Source organism: Anolis sagrei, chromosome 2, assembly GCF_037176765.1.
Source record: "Anolis sagrei isolate rAnoSag1 chromosome 2, rAnoSag1.mat, whole genome shotgun sequence".
NCBI classification, from domain to species: Eukaryota; Metazoa; Chordata; class Lepidosauria; order Squamata; family Dactyloidae; genus Anolis; species Anolis sagrei.
Window position 1 is genome coordinate 79,463,387 of NC_090022.1, and position 14,317 is coordinate 79,477,703.

Genomic DNA, 14,317 nt, shown 5'->3' on the forward strand with positions numbered 1-14,317 from the left:
ACATTTCTGGCCAATCTGTCCACATGCTCCTTAACAGTTAGACTGACGAGTCTTTTTTGTGCAGGCTGTCTAAAAACACACTTCTGCAAAGATATATTTAACTATTACATCTATCTATCTCTCCCTGCCTGCCTGTGTCTTGGTAATCTATTCCTTTAGGGACGGGCAAACCAAAATGGTCAGCTGCTTGGCTCCTACATTTTGAAAAACTCTGAAGAATTCTCCAGCAAATCTCTGGGGCAAAGTTGTCTTTTCCCCAAAGAATAGGGGCTTCTGAGAGTCTTTGCCACATAAGGGCCTGTTGAAGGCTCCAAGCAGGCATCAGTTGACGGGGAAATCTTTGCCTCCCGACAGATGGCTGGGCGTTTCGTTTCAGCAAGCAGGAGAGAGATCTCAGGATTCTGCCAGCATTCCAGGCTTCAGGGCCAGCTTAGGGAAAGGGGGATCTAATGTCCATGCCCTTCATAGCTGGCGAGCTAAATAACGAACTGTTGACAGGAGAGCCATCGAGGGCTCATCCTCAAAATGTGAGATCCTGAACTCAGCCCCTCCTCAATGTTCCCCCAATATTTCACGTTTCGTTTGTGAGAATTAATGTCCTGTTTGCTTGTCTCTCAAAATCCATTTTGGCACAAGTACAAACCACCTCTTGGTGGCAAACAGTTGTCTGGATTCTAGATGCCAGGATTTCTGCTGACAGTTCTTTCTACACATTCAGAGTCAAGCTGTCACAGCTGGCCATTAGAGACTTGGAAGACTCCCCCCTCCCTCCCCTCACACAAACACCATTTAGTGCCAGCTATTGGGTGCCAGTCTCTGCTTGATGGGACAGTACAGTAACTTATGCCTCCCTTTACTTTACTGTAAACAAACAAGCCCCCCACCCCCTATTCAGCTGTTTTAGGTCGCTTGTGTGTGTATGTCTCTACATTTGTAGAGGCACACATATTGGCAACAATTTTCTTGTGTTTTAATTGGTAACTTGTTTAATTGGTAACTTGTCATTTCTTGGTTTTGCTTGGTATTTTAATTACATTAAAACAGTACAAAAAGGAGAGTTAAATTTTCTCCTTTTAATTTGTGGTTCCATTTGTTCTTAATAAAGAATAATAATTTTAGCTAAACAATGAAAAAGAATGCCCCCAAACAATGTAATTTCTAGTGGCCTGAACTAGATGTTTCGAACTACATTGATCAGCATTTCTCAACCTGTGGGTTGGGAACCCGGGGTGGGGGTGTCAGAGGGGTTGCCAAAGACCCTCAGAAAACACAGTATTTTCTGTTGGTCATGGCAGTTCTGTGTGGGACATTTGGCCCAATTCTATCATTGGTGGGGTTCAGAATGCTCTTTGATTATAGGTGAACTATATATCCCAGCAACTACAACTCCCAGATGTCAAGGTCTATTTCCCCCAAACTCCACCAGTGTTCACATTTGGGCATATTGAGTATTCGTGCCAAGTTTCATCCGGATTCATAATTGTTTGAGTCCCCAGTGCTCCCTGGATATAGGTGAACTACAACCCCAAAACTCAAGGTCAATGCCCACCAAACTCTTCCAGAATTTTTTGTTAGTCATGGGAGTTTTGTGTGTCAAATTTGGTTCAATTCCATCATTGGTGGAGTTCAGAATGCTCTTTGATTGTAGGTTAACTATTAAATCCTAGCAAACACAACTCCCAAATCCAGTGAATGAAAATACATACTGTATATCAGATATTTACATTACAATTCATAACAGCTGCAAAATTACAGTTATGAAGTAGCAACAAAAATAATTTTATGGTTGGGGGTCACCATAACATGAGGAGTTGCATTAAGGGGTTGTGGCATTAGTGAGATTGACAACTGCTGACCTAGATGTTTCTAGCTAATAAGTAATATTTTTCTTTGCCTATTCCACTTCCTTCTTTTGTTAGTGCTTAAGAGTGTATGCTTTAATTTCATTTTTCTTCTACCTTTCTCCCAAATGGGTCCCAAGGCAGCTCACAGCATAAACTGAACTAAAGTACACAAATGAAGATCTGGTATGGTGTGAAGGTTTGAGTGATAGACTAGGAGTTTGAGAGACCAAGGTTCAAATCCCCAATCAGCCATGAAAGCCCACTGAATGACCTTGTAGGCAAGTCACATTTTTGCAGTCTTAGACAAGGCAATACAAATCCCCTATTAATAAATCTTGCCAAGAAAATCCTAGAATAGGGTTAACCTAAGTTGGAACTTGACTTGATAGCACATAGCAACAAATAAAAACCTAATAGATAAAATGTTTTAAAATAATTTGTCTATTAAAAATCCAGTACTTTAAAACAATGCCCAAACATTTAAATTTATTATTTATTTATTTATTTTATTTATTACTGCGCTTGTATACCGCCGTTTCTCAGCCAAAATTGGTGACTCAACGCAGTTTACAACTCTACAAACAATCAACAATATTCAGTTTAAAAAGCATAAAAACAACATACAAAACATAGTATTGGGCCACCAATACAATCCAATGCATCTCTTAACTAGAATCGTAGTCCAATTTCATCGTCCATGATTACCAGTCCTTAATCATCAATTTCTTTGCACCGGATTAACCGAATGCTTGTTTCAACATCCATGTCTTCAATCTTTTCCGAAACACCATCAGCGAGGGGGCTGATCTTACCTCTATGGGGAGGACGTTCCAAAGCCAAGGGGCCACCACAGAAAAGGCTCTGTCTCTTGTTCCCGCAAGCCGCACCTGTGAAGCAGGCGGGATGGAGAGCAGAGCCTCCCCAGAAGATCTTAGGGTCCTGGTGGGCTGATAGGCCAAGATACGTTCGGATAGGTAAGTTGGGCCAGAACCGTTTAGGGCTTTAAAGGCCAACGCCAGCACCTTGAATTGGGCCCGGTAGCAGATCGGCAGCCAGTGGAGCTGGTGCAGCAGAGGAGTTGTATGCTCCCTGCGCTCCGCTCCCGTTAGTATCATGGCTGCCGCCCGTTGGACTAATTGGAGCTTCCGAGCCGTCTTCAAGGGCAACCCCACGTAGAGAGCGTTGCAGTAGTCAAGACGGGATGTAACCAGAGCGTGGACTACCGTGGCCAAGTCAGGCTTCCCAAGGTACGGTCGCAGTTGGCACACAAGTTTTAACTGTGCGAATGCTCCGCTGGTCACTGCCGAAACATGGGGCTCCAGGCTCAGCGATGAGTCCAGGATCACACCCAAACTGCGAACCTGCGTCTTCAGGGGGAGTGCGACCCCGTCTAACACAGGCTGTAACCCTATACCCTGTTCGGCCTTACGACTAACCAGGAGTACCTCTGTCTTGTCTGGATTCAATTTCAATTTGTTCGCCCCCATCCAGACCGTCACGGCGGCCAAGCACCGATTCAGGACTTCGACAGCCTCCTTAGTAGCAGGTGGGAAGGAGTGACAGAGTTGGACATCATCTGCGTACAGGTGACATCGCACTCCGAAACTCCGGATGATCTCACCCAGCGGCTTCATGTAGATGTTAAACAACATGGGAGACAGTATTGAACCCTGAGGAACTCCACAAGACAACGGTTGTGGGGTTGAACAGGAGTCTCCCAGTAACACCTTCTGAGACCGGTCCTCGAGGAATGAGCGGAGCCACTGCAGAACAGTACCTCCAAGACCCATCCCCGCGAGGCGTCTCAGAAGGATACCGTGGTCGACGGTATCGAAGGCCGCTGAGAGGTCCAGCAGCACCAACAGGGACACACTCCCCCTGTCGAGCTCCCGGCGCAGATCATCCACTAAGGCGACCAAGACTGTCTCGGTACCATGTCCCGGCCTAAAGCCAGACTGTGCCGGGTCTAGATAATCCGTGTCTACTAAGAATGCCTGGAGTTGTGAGGCCACTACACGTTCCATGACTTTGCCCAAAAAGGGGAGATTGGAAACAGGCCGATAGTTGACGAATTGAGTGGGATCCAGTGATGGTTTCTTCAACAGCGGTTTTATCACAGCTTGCTTTAAGCTGGCTGGAATTTTGCCCTCCCGAAGGGAGGCATTAACCACCACCTTCACCCACTCGGCCAATCCCCCTCTGGCCTCCTTTAGAAGCCAGGATGGGCAGGGGTCTAGGATGCATGTGGTAGCTCTCATTCCTCCAAGCACCTTGTCAACATCCTCGGTTTGAACCAATTGAAATGAATCCATCAAAACCGGACAAACAGATGCTCGTGTTACATCCTCAGAGACTGCCGTTAATATGGTATCCAGTCTAGAGCGGATCAAAGCGACTTTGTCTGCAAAGAACTGAGCAAAGGCTTCACAGCGAGCTGCCGAGTCATCAGGGCACCCATCCTGCGTGGTGGGTTTTAAAAGGCCTCTGACAACTTGGAACAGTTCAGCCGGATGGTTCTTTGCAGACGCAATAGTGGCCGCAAAGAAAGCCTTCTTTGCGGCTTTTATTGCCGCGGCATATGCCCTTAAAAAGGACACAAACCGTGTTCGATTTGGCTCGCTCGGATCCGAACGCCACACGCTCTCTAGTTCCCTCTAGTTAAAAACCTTATAATAACAAGAACAGTGCAGCAATCCCCTGCCCTGTTAAATAACCATACTACATAGTTGGGTAGTTGTGTTAAAATACACAGCTTTTTACCTGCCAGCAGCAGGAGAACATGCTTTGAGCCTCTTCTAAAAATAAAGGCTATTTGCATACTATAATATATTCATTTTTAGTTTGTTTGTTTTTTTAAAATGATTCATTACCTAGGGTGAGGTTGAGTTATAAAGCCAGGACTTCTACTTGTCTCTTCTGTTCATACCAACATTAATAAGCATTTTCTTGTGAAATGAGTAACACTCTGGAAAGAACCTTGAGGTCCTTTTGCCCTATGGCCCTGATTTAAATTAGGGCCTACCAGGCCCGTAGCCAGGATTTCGTTTCGGGGGGGGGGGGCTGAGTTTGGGGGGGGGGCTAAGTCTGAGTGAAAGAGGGTCTAGCCTAGCAAACCTTTTGTATCATTACCCCAATACCCTCTTGCATATGGGATATATTGAGTATGGTTATCAGATATGAATAAACATAACAGTTTAAATAATGCACCAGTAAGGCCTTTTTGCGAACCACCATGAGAATTTTGGGGGGGGGGGGCTGAAGCTCCCCGAGCCCCCCCCCCCCCGGCTACATGCCTGGGGCCTACCCTCTTGCACAGGCATGTAGCCGGGGGGGGGGGGGGGGGCCTTGAGGGGCTTCAGCCCCCCCCCCCCCCGAAATTCTCATGGTGGTTCGGGAAAAGGCCTTACTGGTGCATTATTTAAACTGTTATGTTTATTCATATCATAGAATCATAGAATCATAGAATCAAAGAGTTGGAAGAGACCTCATGGGCCATCCAGTCCAACCCCCTGCCAAAAAGCAGGAATACTGCATTCAAATCACCCCTGACAAATGTCCATCCAGCCTCTACTTAAAAGCTTCCAAGGAAGGAGCCTCAGAGAGTTCCACTGCTGAACGGCTCTCACAGTCAGGAAGTTCTTCCTAATGTTCAGATGGAATCTCCTCTCTTGTAGTTTGAAGCCATTGTTCCGCGTCCTAGTCTCCAAGGAAGCAGAAAACAAGCTTGCTCCCTCCTCCCTGTGGCTTCCTCTCACATATTTATACATGGCTATCATATCTCCTCTCAGCCTTCTCTTCTTCAGGCTAAACATGCCCAGTTCCCTAAGCCGCTCCTCATAGGGCTTGTTCTCCAGACCCTTGATCATTTTAGTCGCCCTCCTCTGGACACATTCCAGCTTGTCAATATCTCTCTTGAATTGTGGTGCCCAGAATTGGACACAATATTCCAGATGTGGTCTAACCAAAGCAGAATAGAGGGGTAGCATTACTTCCCTAGATCTAGACACTATGCTCCTATTGATGCAGGCCAAAATCCCATTGGCTTTTTTTGCTGCCACATCACATTGTTGGCTCATGTTTAACTTGTTGTCCACGAGGACTCCAAGATCTTTTTCACACGTACTGCTCTTGAGCCAAAGTGGAGTATCTTGCATTTGTCACTGTTGAACTTCATTTTGTTAGTTTTGGCCCATCTCTCTAATCTGTCAAGATCGTTTTGAATTCTGCTCCTGTCGTCTGGAGTATTGGCTATCCCTCCCAATTTGGTGTCATCTGCAAACTTGATGATCATGCCTTCTAGCCCTTCATCTAAGTCGTTAATAAAGATGTTGAACAGGACCGGGCCCAGGACGGAACCCTGCGGCACTCCACTTGTCACTTCTTTCCAAGATGAAGAGGAAGCATTAGTGAGCACTCTCTGTGTTCGTCCACTTAACCAATTACAGATCCACCTCACCGTAGTTTTGCCTAGCCCACATTGGACTAGTTTCCTTGCCAGAAGGTCATGGGGGACCTTGTCGAAGGCCTTACTGAAATCCAGGTACGCTACATCCATGGCATTCCCCGCATCTACCCAGCTTGTAGCTCTATCGAAGAAAGAGATCAGATTAGTCTGGCATGACTTGTTTTTGATAAATCCATGTTGACTATTAGCGATGACTGCATTTGTTTCTAAGTGTTTGCAGACCGCTTCCTTAACAATCTTTTCCAGAATCTTGCCTGGTATCGACGTGAGGCTGACCGGATGGTAGTTGTTTGGGTCATCCTTTTTTCCCTTCTTGAAGATTGGGACCACATTAGCCCTCCTCCAATCTGCTGGAACTTCTCCCGTTCTCCAAGAACTCTCAAAGATGGTTGCCAATGGTTCCGAAATGACTTCCGCTAGTTCCTTCAATACTCTTGGGTGTAGTTGATCCGGCCCTGGGGACTTGAACTCATTAAGAGCGGCCAGGTATTCCTGGACGACTTCTTTCCCAATTTGGGGTTGGATGTCCTCCAATCCCTCATCCACTCCATCTTGCTGAGGTTGAAGACTCTCTTTTTGTGAGAAGACCGAGGCAAAGAAGGCCTTAAGTAGTTCTGCCTTTTCCCTATCCCCTGTCAGCATTGCCCCATCTTCTCCGCGAAGAGGTCCTATCGCCTCCTTGTTTTTCCTTTTTCTACTGACATAAGAATAGAAGCCCTTTTTATTGTTTTTAATGTCCCTGGCAAGTCTGAGCTCGTTTTTTGCTTTAGCCTTGCGGACCTTTTCCCTACAGGTGTTGGCTATTTGTTTGAATTTTTCTTTGGTGATTTCTCCCTTTTTCCACTTCTTGTGCATGTCTCTTTTGTGTCTTAGCACAGTTAGAAGTTCTTTGGACATCCATTCTGGCTTCTTTGCACTTGTCCTATTTTTTCTCTTTGTTGGCACGGTTTGCAATTGCGCCTTGAGTATTTCACTCTTGAGAAATTCCCATCCATCCGTAACTCCCTTGTCTTTTAGTATCTGTGTCCACGGAATGCTGCTCAGCGTTTCCTTCATGATCTGATCACCATTCTCAATATATCCCATATGCATGGGGGTATTGGTGTAACGATACAAAAGGTTTGCTAGGGTACACCCTCTTTCATTCAGACTCAGCCCCCCCTGAAAAAAATTCAGCCCCCCCCCCCCAAAACGAAATCCTGGCTACGGGCCTGCTCTTGCAGCAGGGGATTCCCTCTTGAATGCTCATCCAGTCTGTATTAATTACAATTGTCCCTTTGAAAACAGTACAGTGGAATTAGTCAAAACAAGGTGTCTTTTAGTCTTGTGAGCAAAATAATGAGGAAAATTATCTGGCTTTAGACCATTACCTATGTATACATTTGTTTGAAATTATTACTGTAGATTTATAAATTACTCTCACTAGAAATATTACAGATATGTTTGCTGATGTATCGTTAGTAGGAAAGGGAGAGATCCCAAGAGCAAATTAACCATAGTGATAATAGCTTTGCTATTCATTTAAACATTTTGCATGAGCAACTGTTCTTCCCAACAAGAAAGATAATATTCATATAAAACTTTAGATTACCTAAAGAGTTTATTTTTATTCCTAGTTTGTGTTAACACTTGCTGCACCCGTTGCCTCTCTGAATTTTAGATAAAAAGTAAAACTGGTCAGAAAGGCCTTTACAATAAATCTACTTTTTCATGAATGGGAGCTGTGTGGAAGCTGCAGATACACACAGCTCCTGTTTACTCCCAGGGCATTTATTTCTTATACACAAGGCGTTCTTAATGGATTGTGCCCAAAGTAAACTGGTCTCTACATGTTGATCCTAAATACATTGTAGCCTTTACTAGTTTCCTTTCTTTAAAAGGTTCTCCAACTATTACAGTCAAGAGTGATCTACAGTTTCTTTTTTTAAAAGAAATGTTTTTTTAAAACTTTTATAAAAGAAGCCCACAATCTGTGGCCAACTGCTCTTTGAGCTCTTGTTTTTATGGTCCATTGATGCAAGACACTGAGGGAAACATTTTCTGCAAGTTTTATCTCTTTGACTTGTAAAATACAGCCTCCCTTCTTGAAGAAATGTGTCAGGGTCATGGAACTACTTCACTGATTTGTGCATAGTCAGGATCTTAGAAGTATTTTGCATTTAAGCATTTTGTAACTACTGTGAACAACGTTAAATCCCGGCTTCTGTCCGTCTTTTTTTTTATTTGGATGGACACAGGTAATTTGCTTTGGTGCTCATTAATCATTGTCCATGCTTTAATAACAAAATTCAGTTTAGAGTGATTTACAGACTAATTAGAAATGTGCATTATTCACTTAAGAATACTTATTTTATTTTAAACATTTCTGTACCTCCTTTCAACAAGACAAACACAATAGGGTAAATGATAACGCAGCACTGTTCTTGGCTTGCATTATTAAAATCCTAATAAAACAATCAACAAAAATATTGCATAGAAACATTTATAAATGCCTAAATGCCTGTACAAATTATACTGTTCAATCTCTCTCCCCCCCCCCCATTTTTCAGGTAAAAAACCCCTGGTTTACTCATGAATTTTAACTGATTAGCCAAATCCCCATGCGAAGTCTATGAGACACAAAAAATTAAGAGTCCCTCCAGAACTGCAAGCACTATCTCAAGCAAATATTGACAATTTATTCACACTGTCATTGCTTGCAGCAATAGCCGATGTAGCGAAGTAACCAAGTTGGGGGGGGGGGTGTTGAATGCTCTCATTAAGGAGGCCAGACTTGGTGGAGGTGGTTGACAGGGGCAGAGCTGCAGGCTATTGAAGGCTGCTCTGCCCCCTGCTGTGCTCTTTGCTTCAGTGTGACCCTAACCCCCCCTGAAATTTTCACCCCCCCCCCCCCGAAATTTTCAACCCCCCCCCCATGAAATTTTCAACCCTCCCCGAATTTTTTTTCTGGCTACGGCCCTGGCCTTACCCATGTAACATTTTACTTCCTGATGTTGTTTGTGTTATATTTTTGTAGTCATCTTTAAAGATGGTGGTTTCTGCAAGCTATCAGAAAAAGAACATTAAATACCACAAATTATAAATGCACATTAAATTTAAACAGTTCAAAGCAATCCAATAACATTTTTTATGTGTCTATCAGCCTTAAACACCATAAAACTGTAGGGTAGGACTGAAATATGAGTCCCATAGGTGGGACATGAAACTAAGATGAGTCCTGAAACTGAACAGGAAGAAATACAGACAACAAACAATCACTTTGGCCAAATAAATTATAAAGCACAGTCCATCATATTGCTAGCACTAATCGAGAAAGAGTGTATTTCAAACATAAGTATTTCATAGGACTTTAGATCTAAGAAGAAAAAGACAAAGTGTGCATGACCAATATCTCATACATATGTCATAATCTAAGGTCTATGTGATCCAGATAGAATGTAGACAGTGATTGTTTGTTGTTTATGAGGATATCCTCAGGTTCTGGCCTTGCAGCCATAATATCAGATGGGGTGCCCCTGGCATGTGACTTTGCAGTGAAAGCATTGCAAGTATAGCCCAAATGCCAGAGTTAATCAAAACAAGACATGTGTAAGATTGTCATGGGTAGCTATTGTTGAAATGGAGTTAATTACAACAGATGAGCTGGATTTGTGGTTCTTAGTTTACATCAATAAACCTTTCCAACTGGAAAGTTTCACACGTGGTGCTAACCGTATATCACATTGGAGGTGAATCCATAGGGTAAGAGGCATCTACGAATAGTGCCTCTACTATTTGGCAGACATATTGATCAGGCCAGTAATAGAGCCTCCAAGGATGAACTTAAACCACAGGCTGATTCATATATTCACAATACATTCTCCCTCAAAATTTTTGGTGACAAACAAGTTAGAGCTTTAAAGGTGAAAAGCTACATTTTGAGTTGTGCTTGGAAATGTACGGATAACTAGTGCAGCTGGTACATTGCAGCTGAGTGTCTTGTCTAATAATAGGGAGCGGAGCAGCTACATTCTTAACCTGCTGAAGCTTGTGAATTCTGTTTAAAGGCAGTCTCACATTAAAGACTCTAAACTGTTGAAAGGGGGAAATAGGGAGGAATTAATCGTGTGCATGTCTGTGTTTGTTTATGATTGCTCATGAGCATGGATGGAGTTCATTGTGCCTTCCTCAAATAAGAGAGAGAAACACAAAACCATGCAACATAATCCATCATTTTTAAAACAATTGTTCATAATATTTCTGCTATGAACTTCAGTGATGACCCTTAGAATATAACCTTTATTGAGAAACTGTAATATTTCTTTTAAGCAGTGAGTTGATTGATTAAGCAGTTAAAAGCAACCCAGCTAATTGACTGCAGCCTTTAATAAGTTGACAGACCTAATTAAAAGGAAACCTGGACTTACTGACAAATATCTTAAAAGGAAACACAAAGGGAAACCAGATGGGGGTATTGTCATGCTCTAGAGAATTGTTTTGTACGTGGGACATTGTGCTTCCTTTCTGGCAATCCAGATGATGCACTCTTTGTCCTGATTTGTTCAGCCTCATTTCCCATCATCAACTGTAGTTTTGTTATGCTGCAATAAACAAATAACAGGCTGGAGCAATTTCAGTCAATAGTATCCGTTCTCTAGCATTGGAGTACAGTTTTTGAGGAGGTGTGTCTGAAGTCAGATGTGGTGACTGTTGGTGCTGTTCTTTACCCCCTTTTCCTCTCCCTCTCCAACCATTTTGAGAAGTCAAGAGCAATCTATTCTGATCTGCTTTAGTAGGACAATGACATAGGAACATGGCTGTCTCACCATACATTAATATAAGTGATTCACAATGCACGGTACCTGAGACATTACTGCCCCTAACATAAAACGGGGTAGATTGGAAGGCAGAAAAAGAAATGTATTTTACCAACTCACTCAATTGGTGGCTCTTGTGCATCAGTCAAAACATGCTGAAGTGGAGAATCTGCAATGCGAAAGAAGTACAGAATAGTTCTAAGAGCTACAGACTTACAGCTAAATTTTGTGTGGCATAGAAAGAGTAGCAAGGAATCAAGGAATCAAATTGAATTGGAAGAGACCACAAGGACCATCCAATCCAGTGTCATGCCATGCTGGAATACACAATCAAAACACTCCTGACAGATGACCACTCAGTCTCCATTTAAAAACTTCCAGAGAAGTAGATTCCACCAGATGACTCACACCACCAATTGGACCATGGCACCCAACACAGAGATAATGGGGAAAGCTCTGTACCCATGTCATGTCAAATTTAAATAAATTAGCAAAATTAAACATGACAATAATAAGTATTCATACATGCTCATCAATTATTGCAACAAATAATGTATATGATAAAAATTTCCTAAAGTTTTAGATCAAGTATCCCTCTTTACTGCTAACCTACTAAGTGGAATCCGTTTTATAAATGTTTTGTCATATTCAGCTCTTTCCTTTTTCACCCTGCCTCTCTTGAGAGTGTTTAAAAGACAATTGCAAATCATTATATGTTTGTCTGCTAAGAAAGATATAAGGAAGTTATGAATATCGAGTATACTAAACATAATGTCTCTTTCCAACAGGTTCTTCTTGAAATTTTTTCTTAAATGTAACCAGAACTGCCTAAAAAATGCAGGAAACCCTCGAGACATGCGGAGATTTCAGGTATGTGTGCCTTTCTTCCCTTTATGAATAAGCACATGTTGAAGATATGTGTTAGGAAGAATTTCATCCAAAGTAACCTGGTTGATCAATTAAAATTGCATTTCTTTTTTAAAAAAACAATCATATATTTATTGTATTGTTGAAGGTTTTCACAGCCGGAATCACTGGAGTATTGTGAGGTTTCCGGGGTGTATGGCTGTGTTCTTGCATTTTCTCATGATGTTTCACCTGATTCTGTGGCTGCCATCCTTATTAGATCCTCTGAAGATGCCAGCTATAGATGCAGGAGAAACAACAGGAGAAAATGCTGCTAGAACACAGCCAAATAGCCCAGAAACCACACAACACTCCATATATTTTATTATTGCGCTTTCTTATTTTTATCCAGTTCATGTGATCTGTATTTTATTAGACATTAAGTTTGAGATGGCAAGAAGTATTAGAACATTAAGTAAAAAAAACCCAAACTGGTGGAACCTGAACAGAAAATGGAATTTGATTATTAGGTCTGTTTGTGTTTTAAAATCCTCCACCAAGTCGCACAGACTACTGAGTCTTCCTGAAATAAATGTAGCCCCCAGGCAATGACTTTAGCTTAACAGTCCAACATGATTCCCAAAGGCCTGATGCGTTTCCTGCAAAATATGACAAAAGAAGTCACGCTGAATCTGCATATCAAAATTAATGATTTTGATCTGAAAAGTGAAATTTTTAAAAAGAAAAAAATCCTTATGAAAATATGAGAGTGATTAGATAGGTTGGGACTTGGCACTTGATTTTAGGGATGAAATGATCGTAGTATTAATATAAACTGAATCCCAAAAACAGACAGTTTTCCCCTGCCTTTTTTTTTTTAAAGGACAATTTAAGGCCATTTTTTTTGTTTTGCATGATTCAAGTTCATACAAATTGTAACCTACCAATCTGAACATAAATGACTAGGTTTTTGACATTCCTGCAATTGTACTCTCTTAAAGCAGACAGCAAAACCAAACTTTTTTTAAAGTTGTAGTAGATTGCTAAATAATCTGTTAAGATCTTGGGTGACTGGTTCCTCCACCTGGTTTTACTCCTATAATCCAGTACTCGCAAAGTGGTACTTGTCAAAGTGGTTGTCCCTGGACCAGTGCAACTCCCTAAGCTATTAGATGCTGCTACCCACTAGGTTTCTTGAAGAGAAAGAAATAATGTAGCTAGTGGACACCAAGGCACATAGGGACAAAAAAATTCTGGTCTCCCATATCAGGTACTCCAGGAAGTATTATTGTAAGCTGCATTACACAGGATTGTGTGACCTTCCAGATGCTGGTAGCTGCAATACCTAGCTGTCCCAGTCAACACTGTCAATGGAGAAGGATAGTGGAAGCTGTAATACAGCAAGATATGTAAGGTCACATGTTCCTCATCTTTACATTAAGAGTACACACAGTGAGAAGATCCATGGAGTCACTGAGTACCCCCGTCTTTAGAAGTTGTCTATCCAGTATATAAAACAAAGTAGTGCCATATACCAAAGAAGTTACTTCTAGGTATCTGGATCACTACTCCTAGTCAGCACTAAGTACATAGTAGTTCACTGAAAGTCCTTTGCAGCTGAAATTGCCCCTCTTAGTCTTGGGGTATGTCTCCCCAACCTGGAATTGTATAGTGAAAAAACAAACAAAAAAACCCCAAATTCCACATTTAACATTTACAGTGAGAATAATTAGCTTCCCTTTCCAGGGGGAAATGCAGAAAACCTGTGCTGGAAGTAACCTGTGCTCTTCCTTTGCCTTATGGGAGGAAAGAAATTTGAATTGCTTTCATGAGGCTGATAATGTTTAAAATTCCCATAGCCCTATATATTAACATGTACATTTTCCTATCATCTGTAATGAGCATTTTCACATTTAGATATTATATACCTGTTTTTCCTTTTTGGAATATTTCTGCATTTTAAATTACAAATTTCTACTGGAGTTATGGAATCCAGTTTTGAAGTAAATGAGATATCATTGAACCTGCTACAGTTCTAGGAACACTGGAGCAACCCTGTACTAAGGCTGGGTTTTAGCATGGAGGAAATCATGCTAGTTTCTATAACTCATTGTATAGACTGAATGCCCATTTGGGAAAGGTCAGTTTGGGAGTAGGAGGGGTGGTGGTGCTGATCTTGATGGGGAAAGCTGGAGAATTGGTTTCTTATCCCATCCTTTGCTGGGGTTAGAGTTGTCTAGCAATTCATCCATTTGTACAATGCCTTTTGGGGAACAGTTTGTTGTATTAAATTAAGGAGCTATATTCCGATGTCTAAACAGATATTATGTTCTAGTAATATGCAGCATTTGTGATTTCCTGCTCAA

The 14,317-nt window shown here is 42.0% G+C and overlaps 1 protein-coding gene across 5 annotated transcripts in view; it reads left to right on the plus strand.

Moving 5' to 3' along the window:
- EBF1 (EBF transcription factor 1) overlaps positions 1-14,317 on the plus strand; it is a 428,098-nt gene that overhangs the window by 277,305 nt on the left and 136,476 nt on the right. For all 5 annotated transcript variants that reach the window (XM_060765565.2, XM_060765563.2, XM_060765560.2 and 2 more), the window contains exon 7: positions 11,894-11,975. In XM_060765565.2, coding sequence (XP_060621548.1) covers positions 11,894-11,975 — 82 coding nt within the window. The remainder of the gene's footprint in view (positions 1-11,893; positions 11,976-14,317) is intronic.